The 22,189-nt window shown below is 38.0% G+C and overlaps 1 protein-coding gene across 3 annotated transcripts in view; it reads right to left on the bottom strand.

Moving 5' to 3' along the window:
- Positions 1-22,189, bottom strand: part of NBAS (NBAS subunit of NRZ tethering complex) — a 340,369-nt gene that overhangs the window by 158,593 nt on the left and 159,587 nt on the right. For all 3 annotated transcript variants that reach the window (XM_079940671.1, XM_079940670.1, XM_079940672.1), the window contains 6 exons: positions 19,950-20,052; positions 16,557-16,786; positions 13,771-13,883; positions 7,412-7,525; positions 2,550-2,663; positions 271-428 (listed from right to left, as the gene is read on the bottom strand). In XM_079940671.1, coding sequence (XP_079796797.1) covers positions 271-428; positions 2,550-2,663; positions 7,412-7,525; positions 13,771-13,883; positions 16,557-16,786; positions 19,950-20,052 — 832 coding nt within the window. The remainder of the gene's footprint in view (positions 1-270; positions 429-2,549; positions 2,664-7,411; positions 7,526-13,770; positions 13,884-16,556; positions 16,787-19,949; positions 20,053-22,189) is intronic.

Below are 22,189 nucleotides of genomic sequence, written 5' to 3'. Positions count from 1 at the left end.
CACCCCATTATATTCAATAATTTATTTCCTAATATACTTTCTTTTTTTCTCATACCTGTACCCTTTCTTCTTTACTGTAATAAAGCCAACAACACTAATTTATATCCTAATATCTTCGAGTCCCTTTTCATATAAGTGACAGACTATTTTTTTCCATAAATTAAAATTTTCATATTGCTGAAAAAGAAAGAGCACAAATCCCAAACCCACAGACTCAACAAAATACACTTCATACAGTTCGGGAGCACTGACTTTATTGGGAACACTTACTTCTGTCTTCAGAGAGCTGCTGGCGGCCAAAAGAACTTCAATGCTGCTAGCAGGGCAATGTGTCAAAGCAAAAGCCACGAGCTCTTGACGAGTGGCCAAGTCCTGGTAACCTTCTGATTGTCCTAACTGGCTACAAACATCCCAACTTTTAGAATAACCTGGAAAAAGGGCAAGAAAAAACAAACTGATTTTCACTACAAGAACAAATCTTTAATCTAACATGAGAAACGGCTTTCTGCTTAGGTCTTATGTTACCAAAGCAAAGTCAGTCATTAGTGATGCATATTATTATATAAGCAGAAGCACATAAGGATCTGAAACTAGAAAAGAAAGATTAGGTGAGTTCATTGTCTAGAAAGTTCAGTGCTGCTCCAGACAAATTCTTCTGATAAACTATGTTAAATTTTAGATTCCCTGACAAGGCTACAAATAATCTACTGAGCTTTGATGTTGAGTAAAAGACCGGGTATCTGAATTCAGAAAGACTTGAGGGTATGGTTCAAGTACTTGTGTGAGCTTGAGAAAGTTCCAAGTGTCACACATCCTTCACCACTAAAAAACAATAATAATAATAATTCCTCCTTCATTAGGTTGTTAGAAGAACTGAACAATCTTTATTTAAAAACAACCTGTATTTAAAAGCTGTATTTATACACTGCAAAGCCTAGATAAAGAGAAATTATTATAGAGAGCTACACGGAATCATTCACTTTATAAAGATAGAGATCCAAGGACAGTGCCAAAAATACAGTCAGCCCCTGACACCAGCAGAGTTTTATCCTATGCAAGCTTATACTGTGAATTCTTAAAATGCACTTTTATTCTTTTTTGAAGGCATTCCAGTTAGAAAGCAGGCCTTCTTTCTAAATATACAGAGTCAAAATTAGTCAAAATTACAGGTACCATCCTTATAGGAATAAAATTATTACAAAGCTCTCCAAGTAAGCAGTAATAAATTAAGACAACAATGATTATCCAGAATACCATAATTATTCTGAACCTAATGTTGCAAAATCACTAGGTTAATATTACAGAACACAGTTCTTTCGGGAAACTACTTTTCTAACGCTGAGGTTATAAAGCGTTGAGCTTTTTCCCAGAGTTTTCAACATTTTCATAGATGTGTTGCCAGACTCTCTCCCTGACAAAACTTTATTCAGGCTTCTCTGAGCCCTCTTCTCAAGGAGGCCTATACGTTGGCCCAGTCCTTGCTGAACCCGTATAACCCAGTTTTATCAAGAATCCTGCCAAGTTAGTTCAGAGGGAATCTCTCACCCTTGGTATCTGATCACCCCGGCCTGCCATCAGTAAGAATCCTGTTAAGTCGGTTTAGTACCAATCCCCCTACTCTTGATGTCTCTTCGCTGTCATTTTTCACCCATTGTTGACCCCTCAACCTGCTCCTCAGTGGTAAATTCCCAGCTGCCTTTTCTGTATTTGGAGTTGAGCCTGTTCTCTCTCCCCCACTGCAAAATTCGTGAATAAAGTCTTCCTTACCATTTGTAAGAAGTGTCAGAATATTTTTTCCTTTAACAGTATACATACAGAAAGTATACCTATCGTCAGTGCACAGCTCCAGGAGTTACTATGAAGTGAAGCAGTGCATTGATAACCACTCACTAGGGATGCACAGACATGGGTAAACGGATGTGCTTGAGTTTTCACACAGTCAGACACAGCTACAAAAAGCAGATCATTTAGCACAGAGCCTGTAATAAGACAACGTCACTTCCTACCCCTCTGGGGAATGTATTCTTTAATAGAGAAATTATTCCACAATATAACCTGCTTATCCTCCAGAGACTTGAGTTATAATTTCAATATGGAAAGTTTTAGGGTTGCGAACTACTTCCCAATTACTCAACATTAATTTGAAAAGCATTATGCTGTCTCTTAAAAAAATTAAAGAATAGAAATACTGACAATTTAGTCACAAATTATAGATACTTGAAATTTTTTAAATTTTCTTTTATATGACAAATACATAAAAAGGCATTAAAATATTTTAAAATTGTTATTAAAATTATGAGCCTGTTCTTAATCTGGAATGGAAAGCAACCATATCTCAGATAAAATATAACCCTTGAGCCCATTAAAGTATGTATATTAACATACAAGCACATGGAATACATACTTATCAGCACTCACAAAACATTTCTCAAGGCTTACGAACACAATGTGACTGGCTTACTGATTAGGCAACTAATTTCAAAACAGACCTCTTCCATTATTCACCACATAAAGAGGACATGAGCAAAGTGTTTAGTTATCTACTTCACCTGTGGCCATCAGCTCCTGACAATGCACACTGGCAGCTTTGTAGTCATGGAAACGAAGTGCTTGCTCTACTAGAAGGATTAGAACCTGTCCACGCCTTTCTTCTGGGTCTTCACCTGTAAACACATGCAAATGACTTACTGATTTGGGCAGTATCAATTGATAGAGGAGCTCCTTAACACTATCTTTCAAAAAAAAAATAAAAAAAATAAAAAAAAATAAAAAAAACAGAGATTAGACTGATTTTTATAAGATTATAGGAGAAAAGATCATGGCCCCTTAGACCTTCCAATCTATTTATTAATCATGGAATTCTCTCTCGGTCTCCTAAGTGATCAATGATTAATATCAGCCTCAGACCGAAAGTCAATTGGTACAACCACTATGGAGAACAGTATGGAGGTTCCTTAAAAAACTAAAAACAGAACTACCATGTGACCCAGCAATCCCACTGCTGGGCATATATCCAGAGAAAACCATAATCTGAAAGGATACATGCACCCCGTTGTTCACTGCAGCACTATTTACAATAGCCAGGACATGGAAGCAACCTAAATGTCCATCAACAGAGGAATGGATAAAGAAGATGTGGTACACATATACAATGGAATATTACTCAGCCATAATAAAGAATGAAATAATGCCATTTGCAGCAACATGGATGGACCTAGAGATTATCATACTTAGTGAAGTCAGACACAGAAAAACAAATATCATATGATATCACTCATACGTGGAATCTAATTTTTAAAAAAAGGAAACAAAAGAACTTATTTACAAAACAGAAACAGACTTACAGATATTGAAAACAAACTTATGGCTACCAAAGGGGAAACATGGTACGGGAGGGATAAATCAGAAGCCTGGGATAAACACAAACACACTACTATATATGAGATAGATAACCAACAAGGACCTACTGTATAGCACAAGGAACTCTACTCAATATTCTGTGACAGCCTATATGAGAAAAGAATCTGAAAAAGAATGAACATATGTATATGTATAACTCAATCACTTTGCTGCACATGTGAAACTACCACAACATTGCAAATCAACTATACCCTGATAATACACATATATGTATGTATGCATTCCCCCCCAGACCAGCCATTCCAATCTAAGTGCGTAGAGGAAAAGTTTTCCTCCCAATAGGGAATTTAAATATTTTTCCTATTCATTTAAAAATTTTACCCTTTGAATGTTCTAATTATAATTCATAAATGACAAATAAAAGGGGAAAAAACTTAAGCACAAAGTAAAATGGACTTAAATTTTATAGTTTCATTGTGATAAAGTTCATTTGTATATCAGGCAATCTGAGCAGGTTAAAAGGAAAAACATAAGCAAAAATAGGCTTGAAAAGAATGATGTCTAGAAAAATCCTACAAACAAAACAAAATTCTCAGGGAGAACAGCCAGGAGTATAGCCAGACTAGAAATCTATTAAAGAAAATGATCCAGATGTTTAGTCTGAAGAAAATACTAATGGTGGTCTGACAAAGCCTTGAGTATATGAAATACAATTTAAATTTTGTCCACAGATTCTTTGATACTCTTCTAAAGATGGAGCTTAATGCTTCTCCCCTTGGGTGGGGGCTGACTAGTGATTTACTTCTAACAAACAGAACATGCTGTAAACAACAGCGTGACTTCCAAGATTGGTCATAAAAAGCATTACGGAATCCGCCCTGCTCTCTCGTAGATCAACTGCTCTAGGAGAAGCCCAGGAATTGCCATGTTAAAAGGACACTCAGGAAGCCCTGTGGAGAGCTCCACGGGGCAAGGAGCTGAGGCCTTGCACCACCAGCCAGGGAGCAATGGAGGCCTTTTCCAACAGCCATGGAAGCCAGCTCAGGAGCAGACGGCCCAGGCCCTGTCAACTTAACTATTTCCCTTGAACTTGGGAGGGCCTGTGTGACTGCTTCTGTGAATGAGACACAATGGAAATGAAGCTACCCAAATTCCAAAGCTAAATTACAGAAAAATGACATGAAGTTTTGCTGGTTTCTGTTGGGATGCTGACTCTGGGATCCCTCAGCCACATAAGAAATCTGGGTAGTCTGAGAACACCATAAGGAAAGACTACAAGGAGAAACCACACAGAGAAGAGAAAGCCCTAGCTACTCCATTCCCCAGCTTTTTAAAAAATCTCAGCCTAGATGCCAGACATGTGAATAAAGCAGGCTTTGAGATGAGCCCATCCCTAGCTGCTGTATCTGACTGCAATTTCATAAAAGACCCTGAACTGCCCAGTCAACCACCAGAACTGGGAGAGAGAAAAAGACGTGACTCTTGTTATTTTAAGCTACTAAGTTTGGGGGTGCTTTGTAAAGCAGCAATAAATAACCATAACATTCTATAAGCTTCAGATACATGTCACCTGCCTGTGACCCCTTTCTTGATACCGCTCCACCCCCAGCAAAATATTAGAATTGCCTTTCTTCAAGTTCTATAGCATTTGTTTACAGAAGCCATGTGCTACCATCACACCCCACGATGCAGCATAATTCACTGCTTCCGCACACCTCTGAGATTCTAAATCCCCAGAGGGCAGCCCGTGTGTAACAGAACCCTGTATCCAAAGTACTGACAAAGTGATATTACTTCAGCTCTCTGAGGCCTCTATTTCCCCATCTGTAAAATGTGGCTAATAAGAGGCTGTTGTGCACAGCAAAAGAGGCAGTACGTTAAAAGGGCACAGAAGGGGACTGGCACACAGCAGTCACAGGTTCGTATTAGCTATTATGTGCACTCAGGGGGCTCACAATAAAAACACTATGTTGAATGAAATGTAGATACAAGTCTTATTTTTTAATGATACTGCACTGAAGTTATAATACAGATTCCACATTAAAGTTTGTGAAACAGAAGTGGCCAAGTTGAGATGGTTCCAAATACGAGAACTAAAACAGCTGCAATGAAGAAAAGAGGTCTGAACACCATGTGGGCCACATAAGTGTGCTCTGCAGGACTGAAGAAGAATGTTCATACCATTATAAATGCAGGTTGGCCAAGATCACTGATCTTCCCGTTTCTATGTCAACGTCACAAAGACAAAAATGGAAATTAATCCTAGTAGGCAGGCACATGGAAAATGCAGACGGCATCCCTGACTCCTTCATTAGTTTCTATGAACTGGATCCTTATGAAATTCTTCCCTGATGATCAGAGTGCTTCAAAATTTACAAAGTGCTTTTATATGCATTAACTCATGTGGGTCTCTTATACTCTGGCAGGTGAAGCAACGGGGGTGTCATTCCTATTTTCCAGATGCAGAAACTGAAGCTTGAGTCATTTAGCAAATGAACGGGACGGTCAGGAGTGGACCGGTCTCCTGACTCCACACCCGATTTCTCCGCAGCCATGTGCGATGCCTCACGAAGGATGCCTGGCCCCAGTCACGGTGTCGGCACCTTTCCAAGGCTGCTGCAAGTCCAAAGGTGGAGATGCTAGTGTTATGCTTTTGGACAGGCTAGAAAAGGACAACTGACACAATAAAATTTACTAAAACTATAGGCCTTAAGAAGAAGAGCTCTATACATAAAAATTTTTAAACATTAATAAGTGTGTCCACTAAATATACTAAATATATATTTTTTAAAGCTCAAAATAAACAAAAATCCCCTTTACTTTTTTTTAAGCTAAAAATGGAATTTATCTCAATTTAAGTAAAACAGTTCTGGGGTTAGAAGTCTCTTTAGGCAGGATTAGATCCAGAGGCATGTAGTGTATCATTGGGGTATTTTCTTTCTCTCCTTCAAATGGATTTATTTTCAGAAAACTGATCAGATAAATGACTGCCAACATCCCCAAGGTTGTATCCTTATGACTTTCATTTGGAAAGGAAGAAAGAGCCTCTGTCTTCCTGTGTTTATATATCAAGCATCAGGAAAGATTTTGATTGGTTCTGTTTGAGTCACACGGTCATCCCTGAACTGGCTGGTGGACAGAATACTGTGGCCGACAACTGTGGCAAAGCATCTTGATTGGCAAGTCTCCCGGGATCACATGGGCTGGGAGATGGATGGTGTCCCAAAGGAAGACCACTTAGCAAACAGACAGACGTGTAGCACAGATAACTAGTGTTTCAAGTCAGCAGGGGGTTCGTGTTTATTCTTTTAGTTGAAACGGGAAGGTAACTGTCACAAAACTGTGCTGGATCCATTTGAAAAATGTAAGCTGCACATTTAAAATCTGTTTAAGAAGACGAGGACCCACTTGACGATGTCCATCAGGTTGGATGCACGTTGGATAAGCCAAAAATACAAAAGAGAAGTATTAAAAGATTGGTAAGCAGAATAGTGCAAAACGTGAAGTGCAGAGTCAGAAAGACTTTCCTTGAAAGCCATGGCCTGCTATTTAACCCTGTTGAGCTAGATACTTAACTTCTCTGATCTTCAATTTCCCTCGTAAAATAGGAAGAATACATCATCAACACCACTTAATAGAAAATGAAATAACACATGTGAAAACCTGACCAAATAGTAAAGGCACAAATTTTTCTAAGAAATTACTCAGGACCAAAAAGATCACACCAAATTTCAACACTGAAGGTGAACTGGTAGGGCCGGCTGGTCCTATGTTCAGTTTTCTGGTTATAAATGGTGACCCTGACTTGTGTTTCTGACCTCGAAACCACTTAGTGGCACCCCAAATAAGCCTGCCCTCATTTAAGTAACAGAAGGTCCAAGCAGCTCAGTATAGGTGCACCGTTTTATAACATGCCAACCTTTCTAGAAAAGACAAATCCTTGCCCAAAAGCAGCTCCTCTGACACCTATAAGCACATATTCCAGTGTTCGTCTAGGTGATGTCGAGAATAACACAGATCCGTACTCTGCAGTTCAGCATCCAAAACGTACCTGCTACCCTCAGCAGCTCAGCCAGGCCCAGCAGCTTGGTAGATTGCTTGTAGCACATCGGGGACTGGCAAATACACTCCTTGATGAGGCCGATCCGATCAGAGCACAGCCGCACTACAGAGAAAGACATAGTTTAGACTTGTGACCAGGGACATAACACTTTGTTATGTCAACCAAGCAAAATGAAAACTGTGTTAACCCCCAGATCAATAAGAGTTAAGTAAAAGACACAATTTTTTAAATACAGTAAAGTTACTGTTGCTTCTGAATAAATAATGTAGAACATGGATCTTTTCATTATCACCAAACTTCTGAAACACAGCAAATGAACTGGCATTCTGAAGCTAAGAAAAAGTGTCACCTTTTCAAGTGCCAGGTCAGGACTTAGGGAAAATTTTAAAGAAGGCGGTATCTGTCTTTGAAAACTTCGCATACTTCCTGGTACACCAGTCGCACCACCTTACCTTAACCCCCTAAGATCCATTCCATGTTCCAAATATCCATCTTCTACCTCCACCACGTCATACCAGTTTGGAGGGCAGGAGTCCTCAAAGCGCTCACTGACCCAATTCATTAACCTTTCTCTAAAAACAGTCCCCATCCTCTCACTTAAGCTAGATGTTAGGAAAATAAGATGTCTGATCACACTAACTCGCACTATGCGGTAATTAGGCACACTTAAAGGGGGGAAAAAAAACTTGAATTAAAGAGTATTATGTATATGCTAGAAAGAAATGGTATCTATTCAGGATAGAGGTGTTAACTTTTAAGAAACATGGCACTGCCTGGGAAGCTAGGACCCAGTAAATACAACAATAACGATTACCATGAGAGTAGCTGACATGAAATGAATATGACCTGTGTCCTAGGCACTGTTGTAGGTGCTTTATGTGTGTTAATCCTACAAGGCAGAACCTAACAGGGCAGGTACTATTATCCACAGGGGAAGAAACTGAGGTGCAGAAAGATGAAGTACTTTGGCTAAGGTCACTGAAAGTGATGGGATCTGAATTCAATCCAGCTCCTTAAACATTCTTCACACCTTCATTCCTTTATCCATTCCTAAATCCGTGGCCATATAACATACATCCTATTTTCCCCCAAAACTTCTTCTAGGCAGGCGGGAGGGGGCCCAGGGATTGTGGATATAAAGGAGAAAGGTAGTAGTTTTTCTTTGGGATAGGCTTTTTTTTTGGGGGGGGCGTGGGGAGTAAGTTTTTATTATGACTAAATTTCATACTCACAGAAAGGTTGCAGGAGTGGTACAAAGAACTCCTCTACAGTTTTTGCCAAGATCAACCAATGGTTAATCGTCTGCTCCATTCACACTTGCAATCATGCATGCCCTTCCACCCTTCCCCCAAGCACATATACACATAAACATAGGTATCTACACACATCTATTTTTCCTGAACCATATGCAAATATCATGTCTTTTTATCCATAAATACTTTAGTGTGTATTGGGCTATTTCAAGATAGCTATTCATGCAACTGCTAGTACAGTAATCCTGTGGTGGCCTTTACTCTAAAATATAAGGCAGATGCAGACTTCAGTTACTTCACAATCAGGACGGCTAATGTCTAATCTGAGTACAGCTTCCGCAGACTGTATTGTTTTCATGTCACAAATGCCCACCTCATTAACTTTCAGGCTGGCCATGTGACTTCTATAGGCAATGAAATGTGAGTGGAAGTGACATACGCCACTTCTAAGCAAAGGCTTAAGAGTCATCATCATGGGATTCCTGATCTTTTCCCTCTGCTGCTACAATGCCAGGTTTAAACTTACCATATCGCACTGAGATTTTTGAGTTTCTTTTTTTTTTTTTTACTATAGGACAGTCTAACAAAAACTAACTGATACAATATGCTTCAAACTTTTTCATAACTTTTCTCAATCAAAAAACTGGGTTTTTTACCTCAACATCTGCTGTTTTATGTGTTTTTCTCCTAGTATATATATATTTTAAGAAAATGTGTACCATTACTTCAACATTTCAGATTCAGTAACTATGAGAAAGGTAATTTCTATATATTTCTAACCTGATTTTCAAAACAGCACTTACAGATATTATCATCATTCTATGTACCTAAAAGCCCGGGTTTTCACAGATGCTTCAATGGTCTTGTTTGATGAATTCTTATATTCTTCTTAGAGAAACTCTAGGTTTATAACTCTAATAAGCTGATTTCCTTACTGTTACCACTCTTTCCAGCTCAATAAAATTAAGGTGGAAACTGAAACTACACATGGCAATGGATCATCATTTTCTCTGTACTTCCTTTAACTGGAACGCTCAAGTTTGGTTTTCTGCTTGTTGCCCTAAGCATGGTATATTACTAAGATTTCAAGCACATTAAATACATTTGGAGAGTAGGATTCTAACAGAATGTAACTGCCACGTTAAAATGCCTTTTTATTTTATTTTAAGCCTCTGGACCATCACTATACCAGTTCTCTTTTACTGTTTACCATAGGACATGCTAAATTATATTTCAAAATGTGATTTCTTATTTAAATTAATTCAAGCCATAGATGTTATTATCTTTCCATGAAGGGAAGAGGTCTTTTGACTCCTAAAATTCCTTTTCAAACTGAAATTAATGAACAAGAAAAGAATAAGCATATATGTATCTTTTAATAATTGAGGATTCCTCAATTTCCTCTGGATCTCACAAATATTTTTAAAAACTACTACAAGACACACACACACACACACACACACACACACACACACACACACACACACACTCCCATCTCAGACATAAGAAGCATTTATTGACCAGTTACCCACATGGCAAACAGTCTCATAACAACCTTAGGAGGAAGGGACAGCACATGCCCAGCAAAACACAGACGTAAAATTTCAATTTCGGTCGCTCATGAAGGGCATCAAAGATGCAGAACATATATAGCTCCTCATGATGTTGCAGAAGGACAAATCGGACCATATAGGTGAGGAAGGAGATAATGTGTAGAAGTCAGTCACTTAGCTGATGATTGAGAGCAAAGGTCAGAGTTTCCTTCTCAAAGAATCTTTTACTTTCACACCTCCTCATCAGTAGAGTATTGTTTACTGTTACATATGCAAGTTCTTGAGCCAAACAGACTACCTAGCTCCACCTCTAACTAGCTGTGTGACCACAAGTAAGCTACTTAACCTCTCTGTGCCTTGATCTAGAAAAATGAAAACAATAACAGTCACTACCTCATAGGGTATTTACAAGAATTAACAATTACATGCGAAGTATACTTAGAACTTAAAAATCACTCAATTATTATTATTATTACTAACATATTCACAGAAATGCTTAAGTATTGGATTCTCTAGTATAAGGATTCTCAGTGTTCAAGATATAACTTTCAGGACTGTCCAGGGAATATTTTACTATTATCTCCAACTGAGGAAGGTAAAGTTCAAAGCCATTAAGTTGCCACAGATCACACACCTCAAGGCGGCTGAATCAGAATTTAAACCCAACAAGACAGAATCAGGCCTGCATGTCACGTCTCTCAGTATATTAGTCCCTCAAAGTCAAGAGGTACCCCTTCATTCTTTTGGTTACTGGAATAAAAGTGCCTAAATTAATCTTTATTGAATGTAAGGAAAGGAGAGTGGAGGAGAAGGAAGGGACAGTGAGGGAGGGAGGGAGGGAGAAGGAGAAAGTAGGTAAGACCACTCTAATTCTGCCATCATTAAGAGGACCTCCAAGGAAGATAATAAAAATGACAGCTGATACTTAGAGAGCTCTTACTATATCCCAGGCACTACAGACATACAGACTTAATCTTTACAAGCAATTCTATAAGGTACTCATTACTACGCTCATTTTGTAAATGAGAAAAGTTAAACACAAAGAAAGGTTAAGACACGTGTCCAGTTACTGAGCAATAAGTGGCAACATGGGCTCCCAGCTGGGCTTAACACAATGTTGTAAGTCTGGAAAACCGACTTACTCTATTGTAGAAAGAACACAGGGATAACTAAAATATCCTAAATTGGTTCACTTGAATAGTAAGAATAATTTACACAACATAAACACCCAAGGTATGGGGAAAAGCACACATATGTACACACACAAACACATCATAGGCGATTCTTACACAAGGCATTATTTTTTATATGATATTTGTAATCCTGTTTTTTATTAACTCATGCATTATAACTTATCTAGTACCACTAGCCCTCACCTGCTGAGAGGTGCAGCAACTCCTGGAGTGTAGGCAAAGAAGGCTTCAAAACAAAGCAAAGTGACAAAATGAACTACTGTACACTGACTACAATAAAAAATACCTGGACCATAAATCTTTAAATATCAAGTAACTTTGTTCATCCAATATTACTGATGAATACTAAAACCTAAATTATATTTGTGACATAAATACAACAAACAGTACACAAAAAGAATATTCCATCTCCACATCCAGAAGCCACTCTAATAGGAAATTCCAAATTAATACATCAAACTGAAAAGCTGTCAAAACATGAAAGCAAAGTCTTCCTTAAGATTCTCCTCAGTCAGGAAATTTCTCAGAACCTACAGTTTGGTTGCAGATATTGAAACCCATCAGCTGATGTGCAAATATTGCTAATTGAGCACCGAAGAAAAATCAGAGCGCAACGTAATTTTCAAACTTTAATAGCATTTGGGAAACCATTTTTTGTATTCTATCAATCTGCTTGAATTAAATAACTAGCTAAAATATACACACACACAAAGTCAAAGCTATAATGACTTGACCTAACAAGAGATATAAGAAAGACAAAAGTTTCACAGTGCTCTGGACTCTCTCATGACTGAAATCCTCAATTAAAAATATAAGTGTTTCGAGGGAGGTGGTTAATAATTTAAGATATTTGAGAATAAACTGAAAATGCTTTTTGGTAACTCTGATTAATCCTCACAATTTTAAGAAGCTCTGAGCTCAAAAATTACATGAATGGTGCGAGTGAATAGAATTTTCTAGTGATTTAACAGTCACCTTGAACACAGTTGTTTCAGATGTTGCCGGCTATTTATAAATCACATACAAACTACTGTCAATCAAAGATATTCAAGGTAATAGTAATATTACCTTTTAAAAGTCTAATAAATTTGTCTGACAAGCAGAACTTTAATCTTTAGTAAAACTGCAGTGGAAATCCACATGAAAACATGAGAATGTCTCTCCTGCCTCATATTCCCTAAGATCCACCTGACTCAAAGCACCTCAGAAGACAAAGACACCAAGGAACCTTTAACAGGCTATCACTGACCGAAGATACTAGAAGTTTAAAAAAGAAAAAGAGAGATACACACACAATTCTGATGAAAATTTATCAAAAAACAGAGAGATGAAAGGAACTTAGTTATGCCTTCCCCACTCCCAATTCCAAACGTTTCCAGAGTTAAGAACAAAGGTAAGAGCACTTTGCTGTACACCTGAAACTAACACAACACTGTAAATCAACTATACTTCAATAAAAAATAAATAGTAAACGTAATTTTTTTTTAAGAATAAAGATAAGAGATTGCATGGAAACTAGCCAAGCATACCAGTAATCGCCAAGCATACCCACTTCATTTAGGGCAATGAGGTCCGGGATTGAAAATCCACCTCCTTCTTATCAGGTAAGGTTCAGGACACTGGGAGACACCCACTGTCCTGATAGGACAGCAGGGTTGTTTGAGTTGGTACTAACGTGACTTCTACCTTTAGGTAAAAGAACTGGAGCAATGTTAACAAATTGCTAGTAATTTAATTCTGAACAACAACTTCCTGTCATTCCCGCTGCTTAAAAAAAAAAAAAAAAATCTGTTTAATTAAAGAATATTCTACAGTAAGCATAAAAACAAATAAACTATTATCATTTATAGCTAATTCTAAATCTATGCAACTGAAACAAATAAATAAATTGCAATCCAAAACTGATGTAAACCTGAAACTCTCATCCATATTCTCCAATTTCTATTTGTGTTTTTACCCAATAGCCTCACGGCTGTACTGTTATTGAAAAATGGGACAGAGGGCAGAATCTATTGCTAATGGACTAAATGACCAAAAGTACTCTTTAGTTAAAAACCTAAAAAGGGGGCTTCCCTGGTGGCGCAGTGGTTGAGGGTCCGCCTGCTGATGCAGGGGACACGGGTTCGTGCCCCGGTCCGGGAAGATCCCACGTGCCGCAGAGCGGCTGGGCCCGTGAGCCATGGCCGCTGAGCCTGCGCGTCCGGAGCCTGTGCTCTGCAACGGGAGAGGCCACAACAGTGAGAGGCCCGCGTACCACAAAAAAAACAAAAAAAAAAACCTAAAAAGGAACACGAGTGAACTAATGCAAAATGAGTTAATAATAGTGCAACACTAAATAGAAAACTCACCTTGCAAAGGCAGAATCTTTACCCCAAATTCTTCGAGGCACCCCAGGGCTTGGATAAGATCTAGCTCCTCTTGAATGGCAGCAGGTCTATCTGTTATCAGCTGTAAGCAGCACCTAGGAGAAATTCATTTTTAAAAAGGAAAAGTAACATATGTTCAGCTAAGTTGCCTTTCTATGATCAACAACATAGAGATCCAACACATTTATCAAAAACCAAGTTCCTTCCAGGTATTCTGCTAGAGGCTTTCTGATATCTTATTTAATCCTCACAGCAAGGCTGTGAGACAGGCAAATATCACCATCTGCTTTTTAAGGAAGCCAAAATTGAAGCTCAGAGGTGAAGCAATTTGCGCAGGGTTATGCTGATGGTACGTAAGGTATCACAGTATAAAGCAAGATACGTTAGCTCTGGGTTTAGTGTTCTGTTCACTGTTGACTCAAAAGATAATGATCATGTAAAAAAAATTAAAAAAAACAGAAGGAATACAGTTAATTTCCAGTTATTCTTTTAAGGAAAACAGAAATGTCTTGATTCGATCACAATTTTGTCTCTCAAAGGAAAAGGAATAACCTAAGAAACTGCACAAGAGACATTTTTCTGATCAGAAACAATCAGTTGGTGATGTAGTACTGAGATAAATATAGATGAAAGTGATTTGATAATCTACGAATTTGTGATACCTATGGAGTATTTGAAGCAAATTTTTTTAAATTCAGAGAAAGTATACTTAATAAATATTGTAGTTAACAATAAACCTATTTTCTGAAAGGTGCATGGAGAGGAACAGTGGGGCATGAGACTAGAAAGACAGGTAGAGATCAGGCCATGAAGAGCTAACAATGCTAAAATCATGGACCATCACATGAAAATATCTAGGCCCCAGGATCTAACTACATGACCAAGCGACAGATATAGGCCTAGCTTGCTCTTGCAAACTTTGGGGATTTAAATCAGATGAGCACTAACACATACTTACTACTGGTTCAAGGACAAACAGTATACAACCTATTTGTGGCATCTACCAAAATTCTAACCGCACTTTGAACCCAGGAATCCCAGTTCTAGGAATTTATACTACAGACAGGCTCTCACATGCCCAGACATAATTATGGATGTTCACTACCGCAGTCTTGTTAAAATAAAATACACTAAATCAGGAACTAATTAAATAAATTGTATAAAAGTCAAATAGTCTACAACCATCAAAAAGGAATGAAACAAACCTATATGTATCCACATGGAAAAACCCACAATATAGATCGTAAGTGAATAAAACAAGACACAGAAAGATAGGTACAAGTAGTATACACTTATTTGTGATTTAAGAAAGAAGGGAGTAACTTTTAATAAGATATTCCAGAAGGATACACAGGAAACTGATTAAAAATATAACTGAGGGATAAAGTTAGAGGAACTCGAATGAGGAGAAAGACATCTTCCATATCTATCTTTTGTGTATTTTTAAATATTTTATCTTGTGGATGTACTGCTTCCTCAATTAAAAAAAAAAACCTAGTAAATAAATAGTAATTTAATCAATAAGAATGGATGGGCTATTTTCTATTTCAATAAAACTGTAAACAATTAAATACATCTGGGCCCACAGGGCTCAATCAGTCTGGTGCCACATTACACACATATGACATCTTTTCTAAACGAAGGTGTGTCCTCGTAGGAGAAAAGGGGGTGGATGAAAGGCAAATACTGCAAGTACTGTGTAGTTTCAAAAATGATCTCTAGGAGCATCTGTCAAAAAGATTTAGGTCAAACACAACTCCCAGTTGTTCTATTTGATATTTTCATCATCTGAAATAGAAATACTATCCCTTGGGAGAGAAGGAACAAGTTTACTAACTATTTTAAACAACTTTGTCAAGTTCAATAACATGGTTTGAGAAAACATGATTCTTTCTGTGATAAGTTATCACTGGGGGAAAAAAGTTACCTTTAAGTTTTGCTAGAGTTGAAACAACTACCAGTTATTTGAGGGGAAAAGTAACTCTAAACAACTAGCACAATCTTTACATCAAAATAAATTCCAAATGGGCCTAAAATTTCCATGCAAAAATAAAACCACCAAAGTAGTAAAAAAAAACAATACGAAAAACTATTTTAATGATCTTGGGAATTAAAGGTCTTTCAAAGGATGACACAAAAGACAAAAAAGAATAACAACCGAGTTTTTTAAAAATTCAAAAGAGCCATTTGAAAGATAAACTGTACATTATTAAAACTTGGCAACACAGTTTAACCATTAAGAGAGGCAAAGGGCACGTGTCCCATACGCAAAAAAACAGCTCCTAAGAATCAATAGGAAAAAGAGGAACACAAACTTTCCTGTACAACAGGCTAAGAGAGGAACAGAATTCAGAGTCCAGAAATTTTCCCCTGGAAGGGACTTCTGAGCTTTATCATCTAATCAGAGCGGAAGCCATGTAAAGCATACAGACACGACCTAATGTGCTGAAATTTTCCAGAACTTGAACTTGCTGGCTACCACTTGAATCTCTTCCAACAGAAGAAAAGTATAACCTTATGGATAATCACCTAGAATGACCGTGGGAAAGTGTGCTAGAGAAAAAGGGTCACAAGAGAGTTGATGAATACTTAGGACGTAATTAAGTTTTCATTCTATATTCAAGCAATAAATAACGGTGCCCCATAGAGTCGAGTCAATCTGTACTTGTGATAACATATTTTGTGAGGTAGAGGATAAAACCAACAATGAAGTTTGTATATTCTGACGTCCCCCCCTCCCTCTTACGGAGAATACAGAGTTCCTCTACCTGGCCAGATCCATGCAGCTGTCGGTGAGGTTGGTAGAAGAATTGAAGTACTCTCTGCTGGCAGCCAAAACCAAGTCAATGCTTTTTTCATAATTGACCCTGTACTGGGTTTTTCCTTTATGGGCTACACTAGTCGGTGGATTTACTGAACATGCACTGCAGTGCATCATCTGCCCAGCCAGGTGGATATTTTCAAGGCGACTGGAACACAGAAGGCTCTCTGTAAATATCTGGGGAAAAGAAGAAACTGGAGTTAGTGCTTAAAGAGGGAGGACTCAGTTCTTGACACAATGGAGGCTCTGATATCCAAGTGAAATAAATTTTAAAAAATACATCCATCCTATAGGTAGAGGTTGCACAATATTTATGAATGTACTAAATGACAATGAAGCACACTTTAAAATGGTTAGTATTATGTTATGTGAATGTCATGTCAATAAAAAAATCCCCCTTTTAGGAAGAAGAAACAATTTAACTGAACAAACCAATGGTAAGCATAATATTTTAATGTGTTACAACAAATACTTGAGTAAAATATCCAAAGTTCATACTTATTAAAAACAGGACCCATTAGACACACTGTCCACACTCTGCTTAAAGTATTTATAACATTTCAATTTTTTAAAAGAAAATCTTTGAATATGGTACACATGATTAATGACTGTTTAAAGCATCTGAAGTCAGTCTTATAAACTAAACACCCAAGCTACAAATGTTCTACTTACACCTAGTCACTAGAATTACAATACACCACATAATATTTTTTTCTAATCTGCAATTTAAAAACTATTTAAATAAAACAAAAGCCTCTGATGGAAGGCAGTTATGCAAATGTCATTGTATTTTACAAGGCAACTAATAGCATCAATTAACATAAAATTTATTCCATAATTGAGGTTATCTACTTACTCCAAAAAAGTCCTATTAAAGAGCTCCCTTTAAACCCACACTAATAGCATCAATATATAAATAGCACAAGAACTTCAACAAGAATGTTCTTTCCTATCATGCCACTGTTGGATGAGGATAACACAGAAAAAGAACAGATAAAAAGTAGATTTCATGGAGAAGCAAGAGTTTCCTTATAATTACGAAGGCTACCCAGTTTTCATAGGACCCCCTTATTTTCACTTGTTTCTAGGCTTCTGGAGAAGACATTTTTAGACAGGTGTTTCCTAAAATGACTGATAAGGATAAAATTACTAATACCTATGAGAGATCTGCTATATAATCCATACTGTGACAGAAAGCGAATTATCAGCGAGTAACCCTAATCGCTTATATGACAGGTGAAAATGGCTCGCTCCATGCGACCAGAGTGACTTAGATGTAACAATTTCTCTATTCCTTTGGTTTATTCAGGTAAGCCATAAAGAGTCAATGCCCAATACTAAAAAATAAAATTCACTCACTCTACTATTTTCAAGGTTTTGCTGAAATGAACAATATAGATTTCTGCTCTACAGGCTGTAGAGAAATCTTGCACCTTATCAAAATTATGCCAATGAGATTTAAAATCATTTTCCAATGACAGCAAAACCTAATACAGTGGCCACAGGTCAGTAAGACAATATAGCATAATTTAAACATCACTAAAATATTTTAAAATGTAAGTTTGCCAAATCTGTATTATCTTCTAGAATCGGTTCAGGACAGTTATAATATGCTTTCAAATGTTTTCTCAAAGGAGAAAGACTAACGGCGCGAAGTCATTAAAATATCAAGGCCTAATGCAAAGGTTAAAATATAACTAGAACAATTTACTACGTCAAGTTGTTATGATAGACTACTCTACACAGGAGCGAGTTCAAGTGTGATATACTTAATGCTAATTTTTCAATCAGAGTCAGAAAATACCAGGAAATAACGCTACTCCCACTTTAAAAACACTACTTCAAGCAGTGTTACTAATGACAGTAAGATTTTGGACCCCATGTGCATATAGATTATTTTCTCCTGAAACTGAATTTCAAGTTTTGCTTTAGATACAAAGGTGAAGTTTCTGGCAGCTGTACGTGGTCTGCGAGTGTAATCATCAATATAAAGTTTACACTCATCAAGCACATAAAAACCTGAAGTTCAAATATAAAACCATTCATTTCTCAACAGTCTATATTAGCACTCTTCTGTTAAAACTACCTTAAATTAAAATACCAACCAATTTCACAAAACAGAGACCTATTTTATAACTCTCATTTTATCAACGGGTTATGCTTCGTGATGTCAGAGCAGAGCAACACAAGAAATATTCTACAATTTTGATCTGTTTGTTTGATAGGCAAATTCAAATGGGAACCCTCTTTTAAACTGTATCTCATTAAAGGTGGGTTAGCTGGATCCTTTTTCCATACAAAGCATGAGTAATTTGGTGGTAATACACACACCTTCCAAAATAAGGATTAAATTCTCCTAAATTACACTCCTAGTCAACTCACCATCCTTAAGTATCCTTTATGCTCCAGACACTATAATATGCCCTGGGGTAGCTGAGGATGAACATGATATGATAATGCCTACCTAGGAGCTAATGACCAAAGGGAAGAAACACACACAGAAACAAACAAGTCATCGCATCGGAAAGAAAGGCTGTAATAGAGAGAAGTTATATCAAAGGACAAAGGAAGGCATCCTAAAGGGCATGATTAGGGAGCTGAATCCTAAAAGTTATCAACAATTTTCAAGTTTAAAAAAGAGGAATATACTCCAGGCAAAGGGAATAATGTGTACAAAGTCACAGAAACAGGAAACAGCATCGTGAGTGGAGGAATTCATGACAGATTTGGCACCGCTGGAGCACAGGGCACATGGCAGCGAGCGTCAGAGGCGAGAACAGACAGGGTGGCTGGAATCTGCCGTGGCTTTCTATGCCAGGCTAAGGAATACGGTTACTTTCTAACTGTAGATACGGTATTTTATCTATTTTATATAGCAGCGCATTTTAAGAAGGGGAGTGTCATGAAAAGGTCTGTTTTAGAAGAATACTCTCTTCCGTGTAAATGAGGAAGAGATATGGAAGTAGGGAAACAAGTTTGGAGATTACAACCATTTAGCAGAGGTGAAGAGAGGACAGATTTGAAAGACTTTTCTCAGGCACATGAAGCAAATTTTAGTGACCACCAAAACTATGGAAGAGAGAGGATCCAAGTACGATTCGGAGTTTTCCAGCTGAGAATTAACCCACTAAATAAATGGTGTTGCAATGAACAAAGAAGAAGTTATGTATGCAAGTGCTCAAACTAAAGCACCGCTCAGTTACCAGCTATTGAATATGATTCAATAATTCAATCCTATTACTTACAGTGAAGCTTATGGTCATCATCTTGTGTCCAATCAACAAAATGTAGCAACCAAAATTACAAAATTAAAAGGAAATATTTACATATGTAGAGTTACCTCATAGCAAGCATCAGAGTCTAGACAGGTGTAAACATTCTGCTGCATAGTTAACATGTCTTGCAGCAACATTCTCCAATGAGACTCACTGACAGGAGGCTGCCTGGGGGTAAAAAAGAAAATAATTCATGAAATTGCTCTCTTCAATTAGTCAAAAGTAAAAAAAATTGGTACCACTATTCTATATGCCACGCAGCTCCCACATGATCAAGAGAAATAGATCTCATTTGAATTTCCAGGGAAAAAAACTTTGATTAAAGATAGAGGGAAGGGCTTCCCTGGTGGTGCAGTGGTTGAGAGTCCGCCTGCCGATGCAGGGGACACGGGTTCGTGCCCCGGTCCGGGAAGATCCCACGTGCCGTGGAGCGGCTAGGCCCGTGAGCCATGGCCGCTGAGCCTGCGCGTCCGGAGCCTGTGCTCCGCAAAGGCAGAGGCCACAACGGTGAGAGGCCCGCGTACCGCAAAAAAAAAAGATAGAGGGAAAAGTTGGGCAGCGACGCATCAATGCCAGAAATGTTGCCAGAGCTGCCTCTGCCGTAGGCTGCCTAGACACAAAACTGATAATGGCAAAGGTAAACAGCTATGAGTTTCTAAGGTAAAATAAAGCACACGGTAAAGTAAGATAAAGCAGCTGTGATATAGCAGAAAAAGCACTTGGAGACAGGAGAATGAGTTTCAAATTCCATCTTCATCACTCTGCAGTTGCCAGCAGGGTGTGTTCTTAATTTCAACCACACATGCAGACCCAGAGGGCAGCAGGGGCCACACCTAGCATGAGTCTGGAGGCGGGAAGCACAGCTGGCCAGCCGGCAGCCCTAGTGGTTCCTCTCAGTGGGACTCCATGCGGCAGTCCACAGAGCCTGGGGTAGAGCACTGCGGGGGTTCTCTCCCATCCAGGCGACAGCCCAGGTGCCAGCCCAGGTACGACAAGCCCTGTAAGGTAGCTGCAGTTCCTATCTGGCTTAGGAAGGAGCTTCATTCCCCACAAAAGTCAGGACCTTTTTTTTTTTAACATCTTTATTGGAGTATAACTGCTTTACAATGGTGAGTTAGTTCCTGCTGTACAACAAAGTGAATCAGCTATACAGATACATATATCCCCATATCTCTTCCCTCTTGCATCTCCCTCCTTCCACCCTCCCTATCCCACCCCTCTAGGTGGTCACAAAGCACCGAGCTGACACCTTTTGTAACAATTCCATTGGCATAGTTTTCAGGGTCCCCTCAAGGATAAGCCAGTGACCACACATGGGAAAGCCAAAGCTTCAAGCCCCTACCAGGCTTTCTAGTTCATTTACACAGTTCCTCTAGGAGCAATTTACCAGTCAGAGATGAAGTAGTGAGGCCTACACTATCTAGTTGATCAAATACCATTTCATGGTAGTATCCAGACTTACAGAGTTAAAGAATCAGTAGTTCAGATTCTCCTACAACAGGGGAAACGGTGTTGTTAACAATGTCACAGAGAGTCACATATTAGCTGCGTGACTATATTTAACATTCTTGAATTTCAGCTTTCTCACTTAAAGAGAATCTCAAAAAATGATAAGGAAGGGATGAGATTAATTTTGAAAAAACACAGACAATGAAACAAAATTTTTCCTGAGTATAAAAACAAGCTCAGTTACCTGTATGGATTTGAATAAATTTCTTTGAGCTTCAGTTTCCTTTTTTGTATATTATGATAATTAACTTAAACTAGAATGTATGAAAAGACACTCCCCATATTTTTCTGGTACAAAGGAGCATTCAACAAGTGTGAATGAATAAATCTGGAAGTCACAAACACATCTGTTTGTTTTTCTGTAGTCACATACACAACCACTAATATTGTCTAGTAGGAGGGAGAATGTGCTGTAATTCTCTCTACCTCTCTCAAAAGTTCATCTTTGTTGAATATATGTGAGTTTGGAATCATCATTTATGTTTATTTTCTAGTCTTGAAGTTCTACATAATCATGAATCTCATTGTTTGAAAAGGGTAGGTTTGGTTTTGTTTTCTGTTTGTCAAATACCAACTGGGTGTTCCTTTTCCACACGTCATTTTCTTTCTTATGCATTAAAAACAGGGCAAATAGACTGTGTTTAATAGTATTGCTATGGAAAAATTATGCATTTGGGATCTTTCCTACAAAAATTCTAGTCTTCAGGAATTTTTTTCACCTAAAATTTTTGATAACCATATGCTTCATTTGCTTATAGCATTTTCTATTTGCTACACAAAATAAACAATTATTTCT

This window comes from Stenella coeruleoalba, assembly GCF_951394435.1.
Source record: "Stenella coeruleoalba genome assembly, chromosome: 13".
NCBI lineage: Eukaryota > Metazoa > Chordata > Mammalia > Artiodactyla > Delphinidae > Stenella > Stenella coeruleoalba.
Note: the sequence above shows the minus strand (reverse complement) of the source record. Positions and strands in the feature narration are given on the sequence as shown.